This window comes from Ceratotherium simum, chromosome 23 (genome assembly GCF_057802395.1).
Source record: "Ceratotherium simum simum isolate JZ-2026a chromosome 23, ASM5780239v1, whole genome shotgun sequence".
NCBI classification, from domain to species: domain Eukaryota; kingdom Metazoa; phylum Chordata; class Mammalia; order Perissodactyla; family Rhinocerotidae; genus Ceratotherium; species Ceratotherium simum.
Window position 1 is genome coordinate 16,949,404 of NC_141922.1, and position 23,849 is coordinate 16,973,252.

At 40.8% G+C, this 23,849-nt stretch overlaps 2 protein-coding genes across 4 annotated transcripts in view; one reads left to right on the plus strand and one right to left on the minus strand.

Moving 5' to 3' along the window:
• Positions 1–5,472, minus strand: part of NSMCE2 (NSE2 SUMO ligase component of SMC5/6 complex) — a 228,221-nt gene extending 222,749 nt beyond the window's left edge. The window contains exons 1-2 of the mRNA XM_004431073.3: positions 5,394–5,472; positions 69–239 (exon numbers count right to left, since the gene is read on the minus strand). Of these exons, the coding sequence (XP_004431130.1) occupies positions 69–225 (157 nt within the window). The 5' untranslated portion in view covers positions 226–239; positions 5,394–5,472. The remainder of the gene's footprint in view (positions 1–68; positions 240–5,393) is intronic.
• Positions 5,473–5,573: 101 nt separating this feature from the next.
• Positions 5,574–23,849, plus strand: part of WASHC5 (WASH complex subunit 5) — a 64,495-nt gene continuing 46,219 nt past the window's right edge. Inside the window, exons 1-10 of one of the 3 annotated variants that reach the window (XM_087447463.1) lie at positions 5,574–5,739; positions 7,582–7,655; positions 11,025–11,333; positions 11,797–11,942; positions 12,635–12,719; positions 13,757–13,857; positions 16,279–16,471; positions 18,949–19,101; positions 21,005–21,118; positions 23,087–23,258. In XM_087447463.1, the coding sequence (XP_087303589.1) occupies positions 11,145–11,333; positions 11,797–11,942; positions 12,635–12,719; positions 13,757–13,857; positions 16,279–16,471; positions 18,949–19,101; positions 21,005–21,118; positions 23,087–23,258 (1,153 nt within the window). In that variant the 5' untranslated portion in view covers positions 5,574–5,739; positions 7,582–7,655; positions 11,025–11,144. The remainder of the gene's footprint in view (positions 5,740–7,581; positions 7,656–11,024; positions 11,334–11,796; positions 11,943–12,634; positions 12,720–13,756; positions 13,858–16,278; positions 16,472–18,948; positions 19,102–21,004; positions 21,119–23,086; positions 23,259–23,849) is intronic. The other 2 variants (XM_004431074.2, XM_087447464.1) reach the window with 2 other exon arrangements.

Here is a 23,849-nt window from a genome sequence, read left to right on the forward strand (position 1 = left end):
GAGTAATGCCTCCACACAGGGTTACCTCAAAGTAGACACAAAACAAGTAAGTTTTAATTATTGCTTACTTTGAGTTTCCACAAGATCCAAAGCAACACTAGAAGCTGTGTCCATTCCAGAGCTGATGCAGGATTGGAAGTTTTTCAAGGAGGAGAGAGCAGATTCTACACCGCTGAAGGATATAAAACCAGCTGAACCTGAACTGGAACTGGAACGCCCCGGCATCTTGAAATTATTACCTAAGTTTTCAAACACAATGAAATAAGATCTGAGTCAGAATAATAACTACATAGGAAAACAAAACTGCTGTAAACATCCATATGAATGTACCCAATATCCCATAAGTGCCACACTATTACCTACATTCTATATCCCTGGAGAGGATACTAAAGCATTGTGCCATCACCACCAAACACCGATGCACTCAATACATGGGGAAGGTAACTGTCTTCATTTTTTAAACGAGGGAGAACACCCTATTCCAAAAGATCTCTTGATTCTCTGAGGAATTCAACAAGAGCACAGTTCTTTTTTTTTTTTTTTTTTGTGAGGAAGATCAGCCCTGAGCTAACATCTGTGCTAATCCTCCTCTTTTTGCTGAGGAAGACGGGCTCTGAGCTAACATCTATTGCCAATCCTCCTCCTTGTTTTTTTTTCCCCCAAAGCCCCAGTAGATAGTTGTATGTCATAGTTACACATCCTTCTAGTTGCTGTGTGTGGGACGCAGCCTCAGCATGGCCAGGGAAGCGGTACGTCCATGCGCGCCCGGGATCCGAACCCGGGCCGCCAGTATCAGAGCGCATGCACTTAACCGCCAAGCCACCAGGCTGGCCCTACGACACAGTTCTTAAAAACCTAAAACATAAATGAGTTAAAAAAAGGTAGACTGCTCATATGATGCATTTTTCTAAAAAATGAAAGTAGTGACAATAACGTAGTTAAATAAGGGAGGATTCTGAAAACCTGTAATTTTTAATTTATCTGACATATATACATATTGAATTCTGAAAACTAAAAAATATTTATTCCTGACAATTCCTCTGGGTTCTAATAGATTACAGACTTGGTGAGATCCCCGATTCTGTTTCAGTAAAAGCAGAATTTCTCTATAAACTCTTATCTTCGGATATCTGATCCACTATAACAGTTTCAGTTCTTATCTTCATATTAAACACTCCCTAATCTATACCTTCAACCACCAATTCTTTAACCTTTGGACTACTTATAGAAAGCTGTCTACAGATGTCTTTGCTTAATTCAGAAACCACCTGAAATTCAATCCACTGAAACCAACTAGAAAAGTGGAGAGAATTTATACAGGCTTAGAGGGATGGGAAAGCTGTATCGTAGCAGAAAGAAGGTATTTTCTTAGAATCATATAGACAGAGCACGAATTCAGGCTCTGTCACTTTACTACTGAGTGACCATGGGCTGACTGCATAAACCTCTCTGAACCTCAGGTTTACTGTCTCTAAAATGGGAAGGAATATCACAATGTGGTCTAGCACACAGTATACAATTAATCAGCATGGACTTGCCCTCCTGCCCTTCCTTTCTAACATGGGAAACTGTCTAGTATCTCTGGCATTTCCATCCTCTCCATTGCCACCACTTTTATCTCACACCTGGAGTACTACAGTAGTTTCTTAACTATTGGCCCTTTTCAATTAGATTCATTCATTCATTCATTCATTCAACAAATAGGTATTGAGTGCCTTACCATGTCAATCATTAGACTCTAAAAAAGACACAGGGTATACAAAGGGAAGGGCATAGAAAAGATGCCCATGATGCTGATTTCTATTTTTGAGGTTTTAGTCTATTACAGACAAACATCCACAATACAACTCTTCTTCAATTCAAATCATTCAGTTAACAAATATTCAGTAAGTAATGTTTTGGAGCATAACGTAGAGGGTCTTAAGTGCAGGATAAAGAATCGGTCCAGTTGGGTCCAAGGGGGCAGTCAATGGGACTTTTAGCTTTATCTGTTTTTTAAAAATTTATCTTAAAAATCAAGAACTGAAACAAACATGGCAAAATGTTATAGATATTACAATCCGGATGATAGAACAGGGTTCTCATTATGTTATTTTCTGGGACCTTCTGTGATGTTAAAATTCCACACCAAAAGAGAGAGAAAAAATATGACTATGAACACAAATGAGAAACCATTGATGATTTTTGAACATCTGCATTTTGGTGAAAGAGTATTTATTTACAGTCTCACATTATTACACCAAACAAGCTGAGACAGTTAACACAATATAAATACAAATATATGCAGTGAGATGGGAAATATATAATATAAATGCATGAAAATAAGGATGGAAAACAAACTAAAGGGGAAAACAGGTAAAGAAGAAAATTTTTACTACATGTGTAATACAAATTTGGCTATGAGCTTCCTGACAATCAAAGCAAAAAGTGAAAGCGACAGAATCCTCTTTCCCCATAAAGAAAAAGTACATCAGGAACTTGGGAAAAATAAGGCTTTCCATGGCAATCAAGGCAGTGTGGACCATCATATATAAGACAATAAAACTCATACTGAAAAATATTCTCAATAATATCCTTACAATAAATGCAACAGTGAGCTTCCTAGGACTGTTTCTTAGGTTATTCCTCAGGGTAAGCTAAAGACAGGACACTTGGGGCAGATACCAGCTCGGTGCCCACCAAACCCATTTCCTCTTCAATCTGGTTATACAGCTAGACCACAGTTTGCAGCCTTCCTTGCAGTTAGCTATGGCCATATGACTGAATTCAAGGCAATGAAATATGAGCCATTTCCAGGCCCAGTCTATATAAACTTTCTCCACACTCTTTCCCATTTGATAGCTTGAACAGGCAAGCACAGTGACCTTAGATGCTCTATACTGAAGATGGAGAATCCCTAGTTCCTATATCACTGCTTGGCGGAAAACTGCCCGCCAATCAGGCTCCACGCATGAAAGAAATAAAAACTTCAATTGTGCAAAGCCGTTTAGGTTTTGGGGCTTACCTGTTACAGCACCAACTGTTACTCAAAAAAACACAATCCTGCAAGAATCAAATCATATGGTTCAAGTATTCAGTTTTCTAGTCAGTCTTGATTCCAGTTTAAGTCTAAATTGTCTAGGGCACTAGACACGTGGTTATCATGACTGAGGAATTGAGTTTTAAATTTTATTTAATTTTAACCAATTTAAATCTAAATAGCCACATGTGCCTAGTGGCTACTGCACTAGTCAGCACGGTTCTAGAGACACAATTATCCAAGTATACCATATATATGAACCATGGGGTAAGCAAGAAGGGGCAAAGCCACAGTATAAACAGGCTATGTTTCCTGGAATATCAATTTTACTTAAAGATAACATGAACCATCATTAGCTACATTACAGAGTAGAATATGAAGGCAATACAGAGTAGGGGTTAAACACCCAGCCTCTGAAGCCAGAGTACCCGAGTTCAAAGCCTGATTTTGCCACTTAAGTAGCTGAAAGACTTTAGGCAAATTATCTAACCTCTCAACGCTTCACTTCTCCCTTCTGTAAAAGGAGGATGATCCAGTGGCTACCACAAGGATTACTGTGAGGATTGAATGAGTTAATATAGATAACAACACACTAAGAACAATGCCCAGCACATAAATCTCATCTTGTGTCTCTGATTGTGTCTCTCCCCAAGCTGACTAAGACACAACGTACACAAGGATTAATACAATCTGGGATAAATGGAAAGTGTCTACCACATGGTAGCTATCCTTATTATCTGAATTCATAATTCACATTACTCCAATGAAACTTTATACTTGCAGAGAGCTAGGGAACACACGGTCACTGCCTTCTGTGAGCATATCAAGGGAAAAGATTCAGATAAGAAGCAAAGAGAATGGATGGGGCACAAAGATGGAGTAGACACACTTTTCCCTATTTCTCCCACAAAGTACAGCTAAGTGCATAAGTCACAGGACAGCCCTCACAACAAAGAAGTATCTGGTCCGAAATATCAATAGTGCAGTAGTTGAGAAACTCTGGTTTAAATCAGCCTCCTCTTGGAGCCTTCCCAGGTGGCAATCAATGATCTTTTTGTTCCCTGTACCTATGGTCTCCAACAAAGTTTAAAACAAGGTTATGCATTTCCCCAGTTTTTCCCTAGCATGTTATTTTGCCTCCCGTAAACAGGCCTTGCCTTATGCCATCCAGGCTGCAGTAATAAAATACCACAGTCTGGGTGGCTTTGAAACAACAGAAATCTGTTTCTCACAGATCTGAAGGCTATAAGTCCAAGATCAAGGCATGGGTTCACAGCCCATGCCTTCTGCTCTCTGCCTTCACATGGTAGAAGGATCAAGGGAGCTCTCTGCAGCCTCTTTCATAAAAGCACTAATCCCATTCCCAAGAGCTCAACCCTCATGACCTAAGCACCTCCCAAAGGCCCCGCCTCCTAATACCATCACACTGGCATTAGGATTCAACATCTGAATTGGAGGCGCACACACATTCAGACCATAGCAGGTCTATAAGATTCTCTGCAGGCAGGACCTATTATTGGCTAATACCATTTCTTCTCTACTGTTCCCTCCTCTTCTCTGTCTGTACAGCACAGTGGTAGGCACAGAGCAACCAATTTATAGGCACTATGCCCACCTCCTTGGTGGGCATGGGAGTCCGTACAAGTTCAGCCAGAGCTGTAGCTCCTTTTTCAAGATGCAGGAACACATGTTTCTTGATGAAGCCTTCCCTTATCTATATAAGCAATTGCTTGTTCCCTCCCTTATGCTGCCACTATTCCCTTCTCCCTCTCTCTCTCCTTCTCTCTCACGCACACACTTCTATTAAAAAACTCAATAAAACTCATCACAACTCTTTGCTCACATGTCTGCCACTCCTTCACCCTGGGAGCAACTTAAACTAGAACTCGGACATATTCTACAGCATTTGAAACAGCTCCTGACACAAAATAGACGATCAGTCAAGATCGGGCCAGAGTCACAACAATAACAGCAACCACCATTTCCAGGTCTCCCACGGTGTGCCATAAACCGATGCCCCCGGGCTTCATTCTCATTGTCGCTAATCCTCACAGCCATTTACATACGAGAAAAGGAAACGGAGGCCCAGAGAGTTTATTTAAACGACACGCCCAAGGCCCTGCTTTTAAAGACAGTTACCAGATTTATTTGGATCAAGAATTCATCTTTTCCCCACACGTTTAGGCCTGAAGGATGGGCAGATGGCGTCTCGGAGAGGGAGGTGAACTGTCCCAGCCTCACTGCTCTGGCGTGAAAAGAACCAGGACCATAACCCAGGTCGACAGACCCCAGGTCAGGGCACCCGCGGAGCGCCCGAGAGGGAGGCGACACCTCCCGCCGCCCTCCCCATCGCCAGCCCCCGCCTCTGCCTTACCTGGCTGCCCGACCTAGCTCCGTCTGGCTGCACCCCGACTCCCCACACCCGGACCCCCACTCCTTCCTCAACTCCCTGCCCCGTCGCTGAAACTGCGAGCGCGGGCTCCGACGTCATCAGCGGTTGCCCGCGAGTGGTCACATGACACCCCGCTCTGCTCTCCGCCCCTTTGGTCATGTGACGGCCCCGGGAGCCAGGGGCGGAAGCCGGGTTCTGGCCGGCTCGCGATCCGGGGCTGGAGGTGGAAGAAGACCCCAGCGGAGAGGGAAGGGTCGGGGACTCCGGCGCTGACTCCGCGCACGATCGCCGGCCCCGCGCGTGCGCCCTGGCGCGGCCCGGGTGACAGGTGAGTCCGGGCGGGGCGCGCGCGCCCCCTCCTTTCACGGCCCCCCCCTCCCCCGTCCCGGGGCTGGGCCGCGCTGGTCCCGCGGGCATCTGCGCGTGGGGTGGGGTCTGGATGGGGGAGCCTGGCGTGGAGGACTGAGGGGCTTCCTGGGGCTGGGGCTGCAGCCCAGCCTCTTCATCTCCACTTAGATGGAAATAATTTTCCACGCCGCTGTGGCGCTTTAGGAAGTGATGTTCAGCTGCTTGACCCGCATCTGAGCCTTCCAAGTTTTCGGAAGCAATGCTGTGTGGACGTCGTTATTCCTCTCTTTACTCGCGAGAAATCGGAGTGGTTAGTGAGCGCTTTTACAGTGTGAGGGACCTGGGTTTGAATTCTAGTTCTGCCATGGGCTGTGAGTTTAGGCAAGTCATTGCTCCTCTCTGCACCTTAATTCCCCCACCTATGACATGCTGGTGCCAAAGTCCTTTGCATTTCGAAAAAACGTTCCGAGGGTCCAGATTTCACTATGGTCTCACAGTAAAAAGAAAAAAAACACACCTCACAGAGGCCATAATGGAATACGGTCTCCTGATTCCAAGTGCAGGGAGCTCCCTCCAATATAGGTAATGGGGGTGAGGGGGTGGGAGAGAGCGGTTTTACTGCCTCTGCCCCCAACAAGGACGCTTTCCGGTTTTTCTTCTGTTTTTCCTCATGAATCAGCTGATAGTGATCAGACTCATTTCAGAACTTTTCTGGAAAAGATATGCTGGTCACTTTTATCTTGATCAACAATCATCATATTTTGTTCCTGATAATGGATTTGTGGAGGCCAGTGCTTCCTTCTTTATGGAACTGAGGTTTTATGAAAGGATAAAAATAGACCTATCTTCTTTTGACCTCTGAGTAGGGTAAACAGTGCTTTGTCCCAGGACAACTTATTTCCTTCAGAATTTGGTTCTGTACTCATTGGGTAATTGGTATGATGATCCCGTGCTGCATTCTTTTTTTTTTTTTTTTTTGTGAGGAAGATCAGCCCTGAGCTAACATCCATGCTGATCCTCCTCTTTTTGCTGAGGAAGACTGGCTCTGAGCTAACATTTATTGCCAATCCTCCTCCTTTTTCTCCCCAAAGCCCCAGTAGATAGTTGTATGTCATAGTTGCACATCGTTCTAGTTGCTGTATGTGGGATGCGGCTTCAGCATGGCCAGGGAAGCAGTGCGTCCATGTGCGCCTGGGATCCCAACCCTGGGCCGCCAGTAGCGGAGCCCGTGCACTTAACCGCTAAGCCACGGCCCGGTGCTTCATTCTTGAAAGCATATTGTCCTTTGTCCAGCATTACTTTCCAAACTGAAAACTACAATTCCTTACCAAATTCTTGAAAATAAAGTTATGACCACTTTTCTGGGTACCTTGTAAAAGAAAATTAGGAAATTGAGTTTGGTCTCTGGCTTCATTTTATGCCAAATAGTGATACAGCCTATACTGAGAAAATTGGTCTTTATGAATTTTCTTTGTCCCTAGCACCAAGAGAACCTCTAAGAGGAAGATTTAATATAGCTTCTTCTACAGTGTTTATTTGCACCTCATTTTAGAGTGATTTTTTTAAAGCTCAGCTAAGTCTTAACACCTTCTATGAAGCTACCTACCTCTGAGAGGGCTGCAACATGATTAGGCATCTCTAATGATGGTTCTTAGATTCTGTTCTTTAGGGCCAGTTTTTCAGCCAACAGTGGGGCTATTTACCAAATACTCTAGTCAAATAATATTTTGGAAGTTGCCTACGATGTAACTCTGGAGTAAGGATTTAACGATTAAAGTAAGAGATGGATACACCAAAGTCTTGACTTATGTCATTATCTCAGGTCTAAGCTTCCCTGACCGTGTGTATGCAGATGCTGAGTACATCTGTCCATCTGTTTGTTGGGAAAGAAAGCAGGTAATGTTGTGTTGCTTTGAGCTGTTTTCTCCATGGCCTCATTGTCTGTCCTATACTGGTGTCCAAAATCTGGTAGCAGTTAGACCTGTTAATCATACCTTACCCTCCTCTCAATTGAGTCTAGGGTTTCATCCCGCTGAGACCTGGGTTGGTTTAGTAGTCTTCAGAGGACCTCAGTAGGTGACTCTTTTGCCCATTGTTTATTATTTTTCACCTTTTCCTCTCTCATTTTCCAAGCCAGACCATATTAGTGCAAAAAAAAATGGTATGAAATTATCTGAAATTTAGCCTGTTAGAGATCAATGTGGCTTAACAAGCAAGCATCACAGAGAAAACTAAAAAGAATTGTTAATATTTTATGCCTTAATGTGTCTTATAGGATACCCTCATGAGAGAGAGTTCTAGACAACTGTAGTGGCTTCTCAGTCACAATCGGACCCAACCCCATCCACCTTCCCTGATCTCTGCTTCTATCCCTTGCTCACTCTACAGCAGCCATATCAGCCTCTTTGCTATTCCTTAAGTGCATCTGGCACATGTCGGCCTTTGCACTTACTTGTAACCTCTGCCTGGAATGCCTTTCTCCAAGATCATTATCTATTGTAAAATAACAAACTACCCCAAAACCTAGTGGCTTAATAAACATCTATTATCTTATAGTTTCTGTGGCTAGAAATCAGGGGTATAGCTTAGCTAGGTGCCTTTGGCTCAGGGTCTCTTGAGAGGTTGCAGTCAAGCTGTGAACAGGAGCTGTTGTCTTATCTGAAAGCTCAACTGGGGTTTTGGGGATCCATTTTCAAGCTTACTCCAGTGGTTGTTGGCAAGCTTCTCCATCCCTTATCACATGGGCTCCTCCATGGCTCTCTTACAATGTGACAACTTGCTTCCCCCACGACAAACAAGCTAGAGAGGGTGGCCAAGCCAGAAGTCAGTCTTTTTGCAATCTAATCTCAGAAGTGATATCTTTCATGTTTGCCGTATTCTGTTCTTTAGAAGGGAGTCAGTAAGTCACACTTAAGGGAAGGGGCCTACACAGGGCGTGAATAAGGAGGTGGCGGTCATTGGGGACCGTCTTAGAGGCTACTGACCACACTCAGATACCCTTACTGCTTTCTCCCTCACTTCCTTCTGATCCCTGCTCAAATATCTTAACAGCAAGGCTTGCACAAACTACTGTATGTAAAATAGCACACACTCCATCCCTTTTTCCTGCTTTTTCTTCACAGCAATTATCACAGCCTGATATATAATATATTTATTATCTCTTTCCCACTCTGAAAAGTGTGTAGGCTTCATGAGAGCAGAAACTTTAGTTTTGTTCACTCTCATATCCTCAGGTCCTAAAACAGCACTTGGCACATAGTAGGCATTGGGTAGATATTTGTTGAATGAATGAATCTGTATCATTTGGATGCTTTCACCTGCAAATTATCCAAAACCCAATTAACAGTGGGTAAACCATACAAACAGTTCATTTAACAAGGATTACAGAGGTGGGTCGTCCCACAGTTGAATCAGCAGATCAGTAACATCAACAAGAATTTAGATTCTTTCTCTCTTTCCACCATACCACAATCTGCAGGTTCTTGACCTTTTCTCTCTTAGCCTTATCACCTTATGGTCTCCGGGGGGCTACTGCAGCTTCAGGCATCAAATATTCTTTGGGCCTCATTTAAAGGCTAGAAGAAGGGGATAGCCAGGGCAAAGAGAGAGAAATTTCTCCTCACATACCTCTCTCCTTATAGCAGGAAGAAAAAAATGTTTCCTAGAAGCCCCACCATAGACTTCCTCTTATATCTCATTGGTCAAAACTGAGTCACGTGTCTAAGCTAGCTTCAGGGGAGGTGGGAAAGTAAGGATCTGACTGTTGGGTCCTCTATAGTAAGAAAGGAGGAGGGTGGGAATGATTGTTGAGCCAACAGTTGCTGCTGTCACATCCCAGTAAATTAAGACGTTCTAAATATTGAATCAATGATGGAGACTTCCAAAAGGAAAGAACGAAAACCCTGAAGGATTACACAAAGCTTCCAGGTAATAGATAACTATAGTAGGTAGCTCATAATGGGAGTGAACTTTAAAAATAGGTGACAGACATTGAGGAATGTTTTGCTGTGGCCGCAAAGGAAGCCCTCTCCTGTTAAAAGTCTTGCTGCTTTCTTTTATGTACAGTGAAGTCCTCATTATTTCGTTGTTCATTATTTGAGTTCCTGCAGCTAGAAGATCACATATTAAAGTAAAAGTTGACATTGACATAAAAATTTTAATGAGCTGACCCTTTGTGAGATTGGTCCTCGTTCAGATATTCATGTCCAAAAGTGTCTATTAGGTCCAATTCTTGTTTTTGTTAGTCAGTCTTCCTAATTATTAATATGATGGTGATAGAGCACAATATCAATGCAAAGTAAAAGTGCAAATGTTGGGAAAGACAGGCCTTCATGAAGCTGAAAAATAATTTAGGCTTCCATGAAGTTGACACATGATGACCTAGCTAAATTACAATTAGAGGAGAGAAATGCAACAAAGATGATGACAATTAACACTTCAGAAGATAATGATTTGAAAAAGAATTGGGAGAGACCTTCCCCATCCTTTGGGGAAATGAATGATGCCTTAAAATTTTTTTGCAAAAATTAGCTTTTTAAAAATCATGCTATGAAAGTTCACTATGAAGTATAAGATACTCTATTATCAAAATCACAATTTGATGAAATCAACTTTGACTCATTCTTGGTGTGTCCATTGAATTAGTACATAGTGGTTGCATTTTACTTTAAATTTTGTTAAGTATAAAGCGTTTTAAGTATATTATTTCAAGATACATTCCTAATTAAAACTTTTCTGCTGCTTCCTATGAAATGTTTGTCCTTACTTCAGAGTCACTCTGTAGCATTTCTCAGACATGTATTAGCCTTGATAACAAGGACCTCCTTTACTTGACATATGAGAAAAACATTTTTAGAGGTTGTTCCCTCACCCAATTTTAGTGGATTTTAGGACATAGTTATCTTTTCCCAAAGGTAAAACAAATGACACAATTCCTGTACAGAAAACTTAATAATCAGTGCCCAATTTAGGGCACATTGGAACCACACACACCCAATGATTCCTTCTCCTAAGCTCAAAAATCAGCTACATCGGGTCTTTTCTCATCAGGAGAAGTAAATAAAGGGTTGAGAAAGAGGACAAAAGTGTTCATTTAGCAAAGTTCCACATGAAGAGTGGAGAATAAATGCTCTCCCCCATATCAGAATTCATTATTTGTTATAATTTTTTTTTTAATAGTGAGTTCGGGAGACAAAAAATTATATATGTGTTTCACATGCTTCCTTAAGAAATGGAGATTTTCCTTTTTTTGTTTTTTGGATACAGGTGTTTTAATGGAGCAGCCAATCTACCAGCAGACCTGGTTTCATGTAATGATTTACAGAGCCCAGCTCTGAAGCCAGTTAAACGTTCTCCCCAGCAGGCACGGAGTAATTGGTCATCCTCATGATGTTGGACTTTCTAGCTGAGAACAACCTCTGTGGCCAAGCAATCCTAAGGATTGTTTCCTGCGGCAATGCCATCATTGCTGAGCTTTTAAGGCTCTCTGAGTTTATTCCTGCTGTATTCAGGTTAAAAGACCGAGCTGATCAACAGAAATATGGAGATATCATATTTGATTTCAGCTATTTTAAGGTAATCTTCCTCTATAGCATTTTTACCACTGTCTTTTCTACAAAAGCATGCTTTCTCTGGGAACCATGAGACTCTGAGAGGTTTAATAATTATGGAGAGTTAAAGACAAAAGCTTTTAAACTGAATTTAATATCAGCTAACTAACTTGAAAATAATATGAACATATTATGTGGAAGCCCTAACACAATATAATCAAATTAAAAAAGGTAACTTTGGTATAATGTATTTCACATTGAAGTACCCCAGACTTAAAAGCGTGCTAATGATGGTTACAAGTCAAATTCATTTCTTTCAAAGGAATTTTATATCTAGGCTTCTGTTATCTTCATTACTTTCTGTTGCTCTGCTTTCAAGTTTTGATATCCCTTTTAAGGCATAAGAACAAATTTTGAAAAGACTATTTAAAAATTGTTACCAAGTATGCTTTTGTTGATGTTTCACATAAATGTGTTTTTCTTCTTAGGGTCCAGAGTTATGGGAAAGCAAACTGGAAGCTAAGCCAGAGCTACAGGATTTAGATGAAGAATTTCGTGAAAACAACATAGAAATTGTGACCAGATTTTATTTAGCATTTCAAAGTGTGCATAAATATATTGTAGACTTAAACAGGTATTGATTAATTTAGTAATAGCTTATTCTGATAGTGAATAGTGGAGAGGGAAAAGGAACATATTAGAACATGTACATCTTTCTGAGTTACTACAAAATGTACTAGCTTATACCATGCTTAATTGTCTTTTCTTTCCTGTGGCACTAGTCATCTTAAGTATTTTAGAGTGTTATTATAACTTCCTGCTCTTGTGAAGTATTATAATACTCTTGGTTTATACTAAGTCATATGGCTTTCAGTCCTGTAGTTTATGGTCATATTCTAGTATATTTTATATGAGAAGTGAAAAAAAGGAACTTATTTTTGTAGCATTGCTAACCATAGCCTTCTTTCTTATCCCTAACCATACAATATTCTCTTCCTTCCAGCCGTTAAGAATTCATTACTCATTAGCTTTTAAACTAACTATCCCGTGTTCTTATGCCATCACTGATAAGATATTTGCAGTTCATAAGTCAGGACTAAGGAATATTCCGTTCACTTGGCGTAACCATAAGTATCAACCTGTGGCCCTAATCACTATGAATTCCAGTTCACAAGACCATTCTTAAGAGCATGAAGGGCCAAAACTATTTGAAGGCCAGAATGTCTGCTATCTTGCCTTATCTTTTAAAAATCTTTACTTTCTTTCTTCAAAGATGTTAAAATTTTCATTGTCAATGAATAACTTGCTCTGGGGTTTTATTTCTAGATATCTAGATGATCTCAATGAAGGTGTTTATATTCAGCACACCTTAGAAACTGTGCTTCTCAATGAAGATGGAAAACAACTTCTAGTAAGTAATAGTGACCATTTAAAATAGAAAGTCTAGAAGGTCAAGCTTAGCAACACTTTTTTTCCTGTAAGTCACAAATACATACAGGATTTGTTGGTGGTGGTGCTATAGAGTCGATTCCGACTTCTCGCGACCCTGTGTACAGAAGAGCGGAACCCTGCCCAGTCTTTTTGCACCATCCTCTCACCTTCTGGCACTATATCAGATAATGCTCCGCTGCTATTTATAGGGTTTTCATGGCCAGTTTTTTCAGAAGTGGGTGGCCAGGCCCTTCTTCCTACTCTGTCTTAGTCTGGAAGCTCCACTGAAACCTCTCCACCATGGGTAACCCTGCTGGTATTTGAAATATCAGTGGCATAGCTTTCAGTATCACAGAAACTCGCAGCCACCACACTATGACAACTGACAGATGGGTGGTGTGATTCTCTGACCAGGAAACGAACCCAGGCTGTGGCGGTGAGAGAATCTTAAACCACTAGGCCACCAGGGCTGGCTACATACAGAGTACCCTTCTTGAAAGAGAAGCAAATTGAGCTGATAATTATCTTCTAGCTGGCAGGTCTGTATCTGAATTTACAACGTAGTAGACTTTGAACAGAATTACAAGTAACTAAAGATTAGGTGGATGTTATGAGCTTCCTCAGTGTAAGAATTCTGTCTTCTTTATCTTTTGCATCCCAGACATCTAGCCTGGTACCTAGTACATGGTGATAACTTAAGAAATGTTTGTTAAATAAGTGAATGACTTTATGATGAAGAGGTATTCATAATGTTGGGATTCCATTTTGGTATCCTAAGCAAAATACCAAAAATAGGCCAACTCAAAGATAAACACTGTGCATTAAAATTTATTTCACATAAACTTTTCAAAGCCCATTCTCTACAGACAGTGAGAGCCCTTTGGGGAAACCTTGCATTCTCCTTGTAATATAAAGCTTTTGGGAGAAATGGGAGCAAAGTGATCTTTTTAACCATTTTCAGTTTCACTCCATCAAAATGTGAACACTGTGAATTTGGCTGTTATCTTTTTCTCTTAGTGTGAAGCGCTATACTTGTATGGAGTTATGCTGTTGGTCATCGACCAGAAGATTGAAGGAGAAGTCAGAGAGAGAATGCTGGTTTCTTACTATCGATACAGGTATCCCTGGGCTAGGACTGCACCCTCCAAAAGCACTGCTATTGGTAAAATGCAGTGTAGGTTTCCATACTACCTTCGTTGTGAACAGCAGCAATATGATCTAGAAGGCAAAAGGATTAACCTCTTGTGAGCATAGTGTAGAAATATAACAATCACTCTACATTTTTTGTCATCATCATCATAATAGATTATATATCATATAAATCATATAATCTATGTATTTTATATAAAATAATCTGTAGATTATAGATTATTAGAGATATATAAATTATTGTGTCCATGATGGTACCAATTTTTAATAAAATGATTCTGAACTTCCATTTTGTTTTATGAGGAAGACTAGCCGTGAGCTAGCATCCGATGCCAATCCTCCTCTTTTTTTTTTTCGCTGAGGAAGGTTGGTCCTGGGCTAACATCTGTGCCCATCTTCCTCTACTTTACATGGGACGCCGCCACAGCATGGCTTAACAAGTGGTGCGTTGGTGCGCCCCCGGGTTCCGAACCTGCAAACCTCGGGTCACCGAAGCGGGGCACGCGCACTTAACCACTGTGCCACCGGGCCAGCCCCCGAATTTTCTTTACCTTAAAGGTAAATTGGTGAATTTTGAAAGTCTAAGGAATGTTCTTTTGGAGGTTTTTTTTTTTTTAAGTTTTCAATATTACTCTTTGGCAGCTGTAAGGAAATGAATGAGTTTTCTGTTGTCATTTTCAGGTTGATGACTTTGAAAAGTTATTGCTCAGGGTCAGATTGAAAATGAATTCTCACACATATATATGTAGAGATAAAAAAAGCAAACAACAGCACACATCACGATCATGTGTTACGTATGTCTGTACAGAGCTGTGAACCTTCAGGAAACAGAGTCTTATTTTTTGGAAGTATAATTGACGTACAGTATCCTATTAGTTTCAGGTGTACATCATAGCGATTTGATATTTCTATAAAGTCGGGTTTTAAAGAACAGCAGGCACATTAACGATGTAATTCCAGTACCTAGCACACAGGTTTCAGTTTGTTGAATTAATGAGTCAAATTGGATACAAGGTCAATGTTAGAAATCGTCAAGAATCAGGGAAGACAGAGTCAATAAAAAGGGGTCAATTCATAACTTTGGCTAAAGATGTGAGGACTAGAATTAACATTTGCAAACTTACAAATTAGGATAAAATAAATAGGGCAAAGAGGCAGATCCTTGGCAGAGAGGAGATGGTTTGGGGATATTATATTTTCAGTGACGCCTGGTACTGCCGTCTCCTCAGCAGTAAATTAATCTTAGGCTACTCAACTAGCCTGTTTCCTTTCAGCTGTATCAGGATGTGAGGAGAGTGTCCGCTAGCATGCATCATTCACTCACATCCGTTTGACCATAAGCTGTTTTAACATCCATGTTTTTAAAAATGAACTTTGCATGGCCTTGCCTATATTTCTGAAGGTACGTGGGAAGACAAAAACAATAATAACGTAAAGAAGAAGAAACAAAGGGTGCTTATCAAGCCCGGCTTTGACAATCCAGCATTGTCCCCTTATCAAGCCCAGCTTTGACAACAGCTAATTCATTAGAATGTGAGGATCCATTATTGCAGTGACACTGAAGTATTGCAAGTCAGAGTTGTGGCAAAGGAGATTCTTACATCAAATAGGAGGTCATCTTCAAGTCTAAGATACTTTGAGTCTCTTTGAGGGATTACTACTTCAAACCACCCTGAAATTCACAAATGTTTTGATTAAATCTCTATAGAAGGTGCACCTTGCCAGCAAAACTGGTTAGTATATATCCCACTTTAAATTGACTTAATTTTTTAAAGTTATTTTTTAACTTAGGAACATTGGTGCAGGTTCACATTCTTCATCTACAATTCTGAAATCCAAAGAGCTCTGGAAAAAAAATACATGTGTATACACATACACACATATGCACACAGAGTAATTCCTTTGGCAGCAAAACCTGATCTGGCCTGAAATCATTTGAAGTGAAAACCTGATCAGAGCAGATATGAGACTATGGATAGTCTTCATGTATCTCACTTGTGTGAATGTTCATCAATTTTACTGAAGAAATATTGTGTGTTGATCATGGAATGCTAACTGAGACCCTACTCGAGTATTTTATCATATGTGACTGATACACCATATTACTTGCTTACATTTGAAAAATGCTGTATTCTGAAACAAATCCAGCCACAAGGATTTTGGAGATGGGATTGTGGCCCTTTACATAGAACTGTACAAACGTACAAGAACCCATTTATAAGTTTGTTATATTAATAATTTTGAATCTTAAGGATATAAATTGACCCATGGTCATATCTAAAACTATATAAAGTCAAGTTTTAATGAAATTCTTCCGCTTTGTTGGACTTTTGAGTTTCTAATATGTATGGTTTGTTTCGTCCTTTATTTCCATTGTGAACATGGCTCAGTGCTGCTCGATCTTCTGCTGATTCCAATATGGATGATATTTGTAAGCTGCTTCGAAGTACCGGTTATTCCAGCCAACCAGGAGCCAAAAGACCACCCAACTATCCTGAGAGTTATTTCCAGAGAGTGCCTATCAATGAATCCTTCATCAATATGGTCACTGGTCGATTAAGATCTGATGATATTTACAACCAGGTGGGGACTAAATCTACTAAGATCTTAGTGGTTTAAGAGACTGATTTCACTTTCCTCCTCAATTACTCCTTCCCTTCCTTCTTCTTCAAAAGAGTAAAAGCAGCTAAAAACTATTTAAAACCTTTTGAGCTGTGGTACGGGATGGTAGAGGAAAGATGGATATTAATTTGGGCAGAATTAGAAATTTCACGGAGGAGATAGGATTTGAGCTATATTTGGAAAGAAGTGCATTCTTTTAGTCATTCATTTAAGAAATAATTATCAAGTGTGTGTTATGTGCCTGTCCATGTGCTAGGTTCTGGAGATCCATCGCTGATGAGGGCAGGCCATGGTCCCTACCCTTAATGAGCTTGTAACTGAGGAAAGAAGACAGACAATTAAAGGAATTACAGGAAAGCAAGATGAGTGTTATCTTAGAGGAAGCATGGGTGCCATGGAGCATATAACAGGGACAGCAAGATTGCAACAGGTGACAAAGGAGACATAAGGGCACTTCAGAAGGGGCAGCATGAGCAGGGCTGTAAAGATCCTGCAGCTCACTGTCCTCTCCAGTACGTATATCATTCACTTACTTAAAAGGATACCAAAGGAAATTACCTTTTGACTTTATTGTCCTGAAGAAAACATGATTTTATGTGTTCTATATATTTCTCTTACTAGAAGAGAGTAAAGAGTCGGACCTGTGATAACTGGATATCATTGATCACAGAGCACACCTGCTCTGTACAGTTCTTTAGTTCTTTAGTTCCTGTTAGTTTTTTGTGTGAATATGTTAAGTGTAAATAAAAAAGTTTTGTTTTTTTTTAAGACAAGTCAAAATCAGGGGCTACCGACAAATACCAGGTCTCTATAATATTTGTTACCATTTATTGAGAATTCAATATGAATCAAAATCATAAGAGGTTTTTTTCATATTCCATTTTCTTTATTCCTCACAATAGTCTTGCAAAGTAGACAGCATTATCCTCATGTTGATACCGAGAAAAATAAGGCTTACAGAGCTTAAATAACTAGGTAGCAGAACCATAATTTGAATTCAGGTCTGTAAGACTTCAAAGCCCGTGCTCTTTCCTCGCTGCCTCTCCTTACCCCCTCTGCCTCTTATCTGGTCCATTTTGTCCGTGTCTCAAGGCAGTATGTTTCAATTTTCTCCTTGCCCCGTGACCTTTATTAACACAGGGGTTAAGCTGTGGTTGTGCTGTGTGTCCACCCCACTCTGCCCTGCACTTCCCCCATCCCTGGCTGATTGGAGCAGGGGCAGTCACTTGACCCAAGATGGATCAGATTCCCTGTCTCCAGGTAATTTGGAATTGGGCCTGAGAAACAGTTTCTGGACATGGGTTTACCCACAACTTGCAAAGCTTGGAGTTTGAGGGCAGCCTCATTCTGCCATGTTTTGGAGAACAGTCTGGAGAGGGTGAAAAGTTGGGCAAACACGTCAGGTGGAGAAGCAGTGAAGGCTTTCTAGTTCGCAGCTCCAGGCCCTTCCAGAGACCTGGCCACATTCCTGCCTGCAGGTTCCGTGCGACACTGCTGTGTCTGTCCTTGTAATAATTTCCTCCCTTTCTGCTTATGGTCCTTGAGGCGATATGCCAAAGATTCATAACACATGAGGCAGCGGAGCCCTGGGACAGACCAGCATTTAAAAGGCAGGCAGAAGGAGAACCCCAGCAAAGCAGATTGAGGAGAGAGAGGGGTGTCTGGGAAACCAAAGAAGGAGAGAATTTCATTCCTCGGAGGATTTAAGTGAGAGTGCTCAAGAGGCCATTGAAGGGGCCGGCACCGTGGTGTAGCAATTAAGTGTGCACGCTCCGCTGCTGGCGGCCCGGGTTCTGATCCCTGGCGCGTACCGATGCACTGCTTGTCAGGCCATGTGGCAGCGTCCCATGTAAAGTGGAGGAAGGTGGGTACAGATGTTAGCTCAGAGCCAGTCTTCCTCAGCAAAAAGAGGAGGATTGGCATGGATGTTAGCTCAGGGCTGATCTTCCTCACGAAAAAAAAAAAGAGGCCATTGAATTGGGTCATTGTGAGGTTACAAGTGACCTTAGGAAATTCCATTGAGGTGATGGTGGATGTCAAATTTCAGTGAGTTGAAGAATAAACAGGAAGTGAGAAAATAGCAACAGTGAGTGTGGAATCTGTCAGCTCTGAGAGATTATCTGTGATGGGAAAGACACAGAAGTAGACAACTAGTGGGAGACATGGGGTTAAAACTGTTTTCTTTTTTTAAGGAAAGGACTTAGAATTGCAGCAGAGTCAAGGGCTGGAAGGAAGAGAATATCATGTGGTTAGGGCTAAGAAGGAAGGCCCTGGTTACCAGTGCCACAATCTAAGAATTGCTTCCGGTGTCCACGATTCTCAAAGGAGATGGACTTTTGAGAGACTGATATGTCCTAGGACTAGCTCATTTGTTTGGCACATGTAACTTTAATTGTTACCAACAGCTGCCTCTTCTGGGTCTCATCTCTGTGTTGCAGGTCTCAGCGTATCCTTTGCCCGAGCATCGTAGCACGGCCCTGGCCAATCAGGCTGCCATGTTGTATGTAATTCTCTACTTTGAACCTTCCATTCTTCATACTCATCAAGCAAAAATGAGAGAGATAGTGGATAAATACTTTCCAGATAATTGGGCAAGTATTACTATTAGTCTTTTTTTCTCTAAAATAAGCTTGTTAGAGAACTGATTTTTCCATTCTTTTGGCCTTTAACCCAAAGATCATAATGTTGTAAATAACGAGATAAAATCACTTATGTAAAATTACTTTGTGTGTTGAATTTTATAAATCGTAACATGAAGGAATAAATCCGTCAGTAAAATTTCTTGGAGAACTTATTCAGTTTTTTTTTTCTTAAATGGATACTCTCAAGGTAAAACCATGTATAAAATGTATCTTAATTTAGCTACTGAGATTGCAACTAAGTTACATAAGCGTTTCTCTGTTCTTTCCTGTTTTATCAATCTAAGCTAGCAGAATTCATCTAATTTGTCATTTTATGAATAAGAATTTCACTTTTATAATAAGTTTTATCTGTATATAGGGTAATGTGGACGGGGCTGTTAGGGTTTACATTACTGCAGGGATGTGCTTGTAACTTTTTAAACATTGTTTCACTTAAAAATATTAATTCTTAAAGGAGTAAAACTGACTTAACATACTTAATATATATGAAATGTTTCTTTGCACACAGATGTTTTAACAAAGTATCTTGAATCGGGTCGTGTTCTCAGGTAGCAGATTTTATTTCACTTTTTACCAGCCATGGGGTCATATTAACTCTCTGTGATGAGGGACTGAAAGAGGAGCTTTGCTGGTAAGGAGAACAGCCTACATTTAGGAGATGATGCTTTGTCTCCATGAATGAATCATACTCAGGAGCTTAGAGATGAGCAAGCAAGAAGAAAACTCGGATAGTCTGGCTTCATTTGCCTAAGCTTAATAAAGAAGTTTTGGCTGTAATGCTGTGCTCAGAAACTCTTGCAGTATGAAGAAAGGTCAAAAGCCAGTTACATGATACTTACATGATATACTCCTAAAAAAAACACTGGCACATTGAAAATACGGGAATAAAAGATATTCCGGGCAAAGGCCAACCAATAAGAACCTAGTGAGAAAATATTAGTCTTATACCATAGAGACTTTTAAAGAAAAATGTTAATAGGGATAAAGAGGGATTGTATTTAATATTAAAAAGAATAAATGCAAAACAATGCCACTCTTCTCACAAATGTTTTTGGAAAAACTTCACTTTGATTTTTTTATTAAAAAGTATTTATATTAGCATATAATGGGTTTATTGTTATTTTATTTATTTATTTTTTTGTGAGGAGATCAGCCTTGTGCTAACATCTGCCAATCCTCCTCTTTTTTTGCTGAGGAAGACTGGCCCTGTGCTAACATCTGTGCCCATCTTCCTCCACTTTATATGGGACGCCACCACAGCGTGGCTTGACAAGCAATGCGTCAGTACCCGCCCGGGATCTGAACCAGCGAACCCCAGGCCGCCACAGCGGAGCGTGTGCACTTAACCGCTTGCGCCACTGGGCCGGCCCCGGGTTTCTTGTTATTTTAAATGAATTAAGTTTTTTTTTGATTTCTCAATTTTAATGCACAATATGATAAGTATCAATAGATAGAACCCACATTAAAAAAAAAAAGTTCTTGGGGGTCCTCAGTAACTTTTAAGAATGTAAAGGCTGAGATGAAAATGTTTGAGAAAACCTCTGCTCTAGTCAAAAGTTTCTGCCTTCCTTTCCTCTTGCATTTTTCTTCATCTAGGAATCTAACACAGCAGTTTGAAAGGAAAACCTTGTTTTAGTTATTTTTCCGTGAGTAGCAACATTGTGACTCTTGTTCCACAGTGCTCACAAGGAAGAACTCTTATCTATATATTTTGGTTTTTCATTGATTTTCATGGACATGGCATTTAAACGTGAAGGAGTGGGCAGTGTCTTCTGTAACTGTATTTTCCCAGCCCCTTGCCTTGAAGTGAGTAGGTATCTAACAAATACTGAGTGAATATCTCCTCTTCCAGGTAATTAGTATTTACATGGGGATCACAGTGAATCTAGCAGATGCTTGGGAACCTTATAAAGCTGCAAAAACTGCTTTAAACAATACCCTGGACCTTTCAAATGTCAGAGAACAGGTAGGTTCCGGCTGATCGGAGAGGAATCTGGAACAACAGCCAGCAGGCTTTAATGGCGTAGGAAATGAGCTAAGTAGATTTCCCAAGGAATTGGAAGATGTCCACGTAGACATTTTAGTACAATGATTAATGAAAGGTGAATTTTGCACATCAGAATAAGATAGATAATTGTAGATTTTTAACTTATATAGTATATATAAATGGGAGACTTGGGTCCTAAGGAAGATTCAGCACCCTAAGATGAATCGGTGTGACTTATGGCCCCAATTGACTTCGTTTACTCTTGCTTAAAGACTGTGTGCTTAGAGGCTGGCCCCGTGGCGTAGCAGTTAAGTGCGCATGCTCTGCTCCCAGCAGCCCAGGTTCGGATCCCTGGGGGTGCACCAACGCACCACTTGTCAGGCCATGCTGTGGTGGTGTCCCACGTGAAGTGGAGGAAGGCTGGCATGGATGTTAGCTCAGGGCCAGTCTTCCTCAGCAAAAAGAGGAAGATTGGCATGGATGTTAGCTCAGGACTGATCTTCCTCACAAAAAAAAAAAAAAAAAAAAGAATGTGTGCTTAGGGACAGAGCTACTTTCACTAGTAGCTAGAATTTTAATATTTTCATCAGAAGGATGAGTGATGAAGATGGTAACTGAGTGTAGACAATATGCCCTGTCACTATAATTTAAATCTGTCATTTCTGATGTGCGAAATAAGCAACAAGACTAAAGACGTTCATCTCCGAGAAGTTTAAATGGCTATATTCTGTCCCTTTGATAAGAACAGAAGGCAAGAAGGAAAACACCTGAGTAAACAGAGGAATAAAAATAAAATCTTTTTATTGGGGAGCATCCTTAATATTTCTAAATAGTTCTCTTCCTCAGCCTGGCTTTCTGAGTTTTTGAGTTTCCAGTGTGGATAGAATAATATTGACTGGAAGACCTTTAGCATGTTTTATTCAAATAAATTGAATTCCATAAATAATACATAAAATGATTTCAATTTTGGCTTGTCTCCTAGAAATATATTAGAGAAAGTAGTGCTTCCATACTTACTGGCATCAGAGGTTTGATTTTTCATTACTAAAATTCCTTTCCAAATTGCATTTTCTTGTTTGTGACATTGTAAGAAGCTCTTCAGAGTCTTCTGATGAAATATCCTGTGATAGTTTTAAACTAACCTGACTAGGTTAATGATGTTTCACATTTAACTCTTGCTTTAGGTGAAGCAGAATGACCAAATTTCCAAAACGCTGGTTTCAAAATTCATATATCTGTATAAATCTCATCTTTTGAGTGTTTCTGCTCTGCTCTGCCTCCTTTGTAGATAATAATAGGGAAAACAGGCAATTGAGCTTCTGCCGTTGTTTCTTTTCCATCCAAATTAAGAATAGAGGGGATCCAAGCCAGCCCTGATGGCCTACTGGTTAAAGTTTGGTGCTCTCACGGCTTTGGTGGCCCAGGTTCATTTCCTGGTAGCGGAACCACACCACGGGTCTGTCAGTTGCCATGCTATGGCAGCAGCTCACATAGAAGACCTAGAATGACTTACAACTAGGCTATACAACTATGCACTGGGGCTTTGGGGAGGGAAAAAAGAGGAAGATTGCCAACAGATGTTAGCTCAGGGGGACTCTTTCCCTGCAAAAAAAAAAAAAGAATAGAAGGGATCTTAGGAGCCACCTGATCCAGTCCTCCAGTTTTTACATTTGAAGAAACCAATACGCAGAGGTGAAATCCAAAGTCACACCAATATTTAATCATAGCCAGACCAGATTTTAGTCTCTTTAATTCTAAGTCCAATACTCTTTCCAAACATGTCCAATAAGCCACTTGCCTTTGAGTCTTATAAACTGTAGTCCATATGTTACTCATCTCATATAGAAATGTTATTATTTGTCAAGGGATTCATTTGAATGTGATTCACTCTCAAGATAATAATCCTCTTCCTTTTTTTAATGTAATTCAAGTCTTTTATTTTCAAAGGCAAGCAGATACGCTACCGTTGGTGAAAGAGTGCGTGCTCAGGTGCAGCAGTTTCTGAAGGAAGGTTATTTGAGGGAGGAGATGGTTCTGGACAACATCCCAAAGCTTCTGAACTGCCTGAGAGACTGCAACGTCTCCATCCGATGGCTGATGCTGCATACGGCAGACTTAGGTAATGCACAAAAGGTGGGCCGTATATATCGCTCCATATAAAGGCTTTCAGGTTTAAGATCTACTTCATGATGCAAAGTGGTTTACCCCTTGGAGGAGAATCAAGTTGCTTTTTTAAGTTAGTTGTTTTTGTGTCTACTTGGACAAGTCAGCGGCCCACTGAACAGCCCCTTTGTCAGGTATTGTTAGGTGCTGGGGAAGATGAGGAAATTTACCTCCCACGTTCAAGGAGCTTGTCGCTGGTCAAATTGGGGAGATCGGATGTATACCTATGAGAAAGTATAACTGCAGATCTGTGGTAGGCAGAATGACGCCGCCACACCCCACTCGCCCAAAGATGCCCATGGCCTAATCCCTGGAACCTGTGGGCATGTTATATTACATGGCAGAAGGGGATTAAGGTTGCAGATGGAATTCGTGCTGCTAGTCAGTTGACCATAAAGTAAGAAGATTATCCCAGTGGGTTCAGTGTAATCACGTGGGTCCTTAAATTGGCAAGAGGGAAGCAGAAGAGTCAGAACTAGAGAAATGGCACCATGAAAAAGACTCAAGAGGCCATTGCTGGCTTTAAAGATGGAAGGGGCTGCAGGCC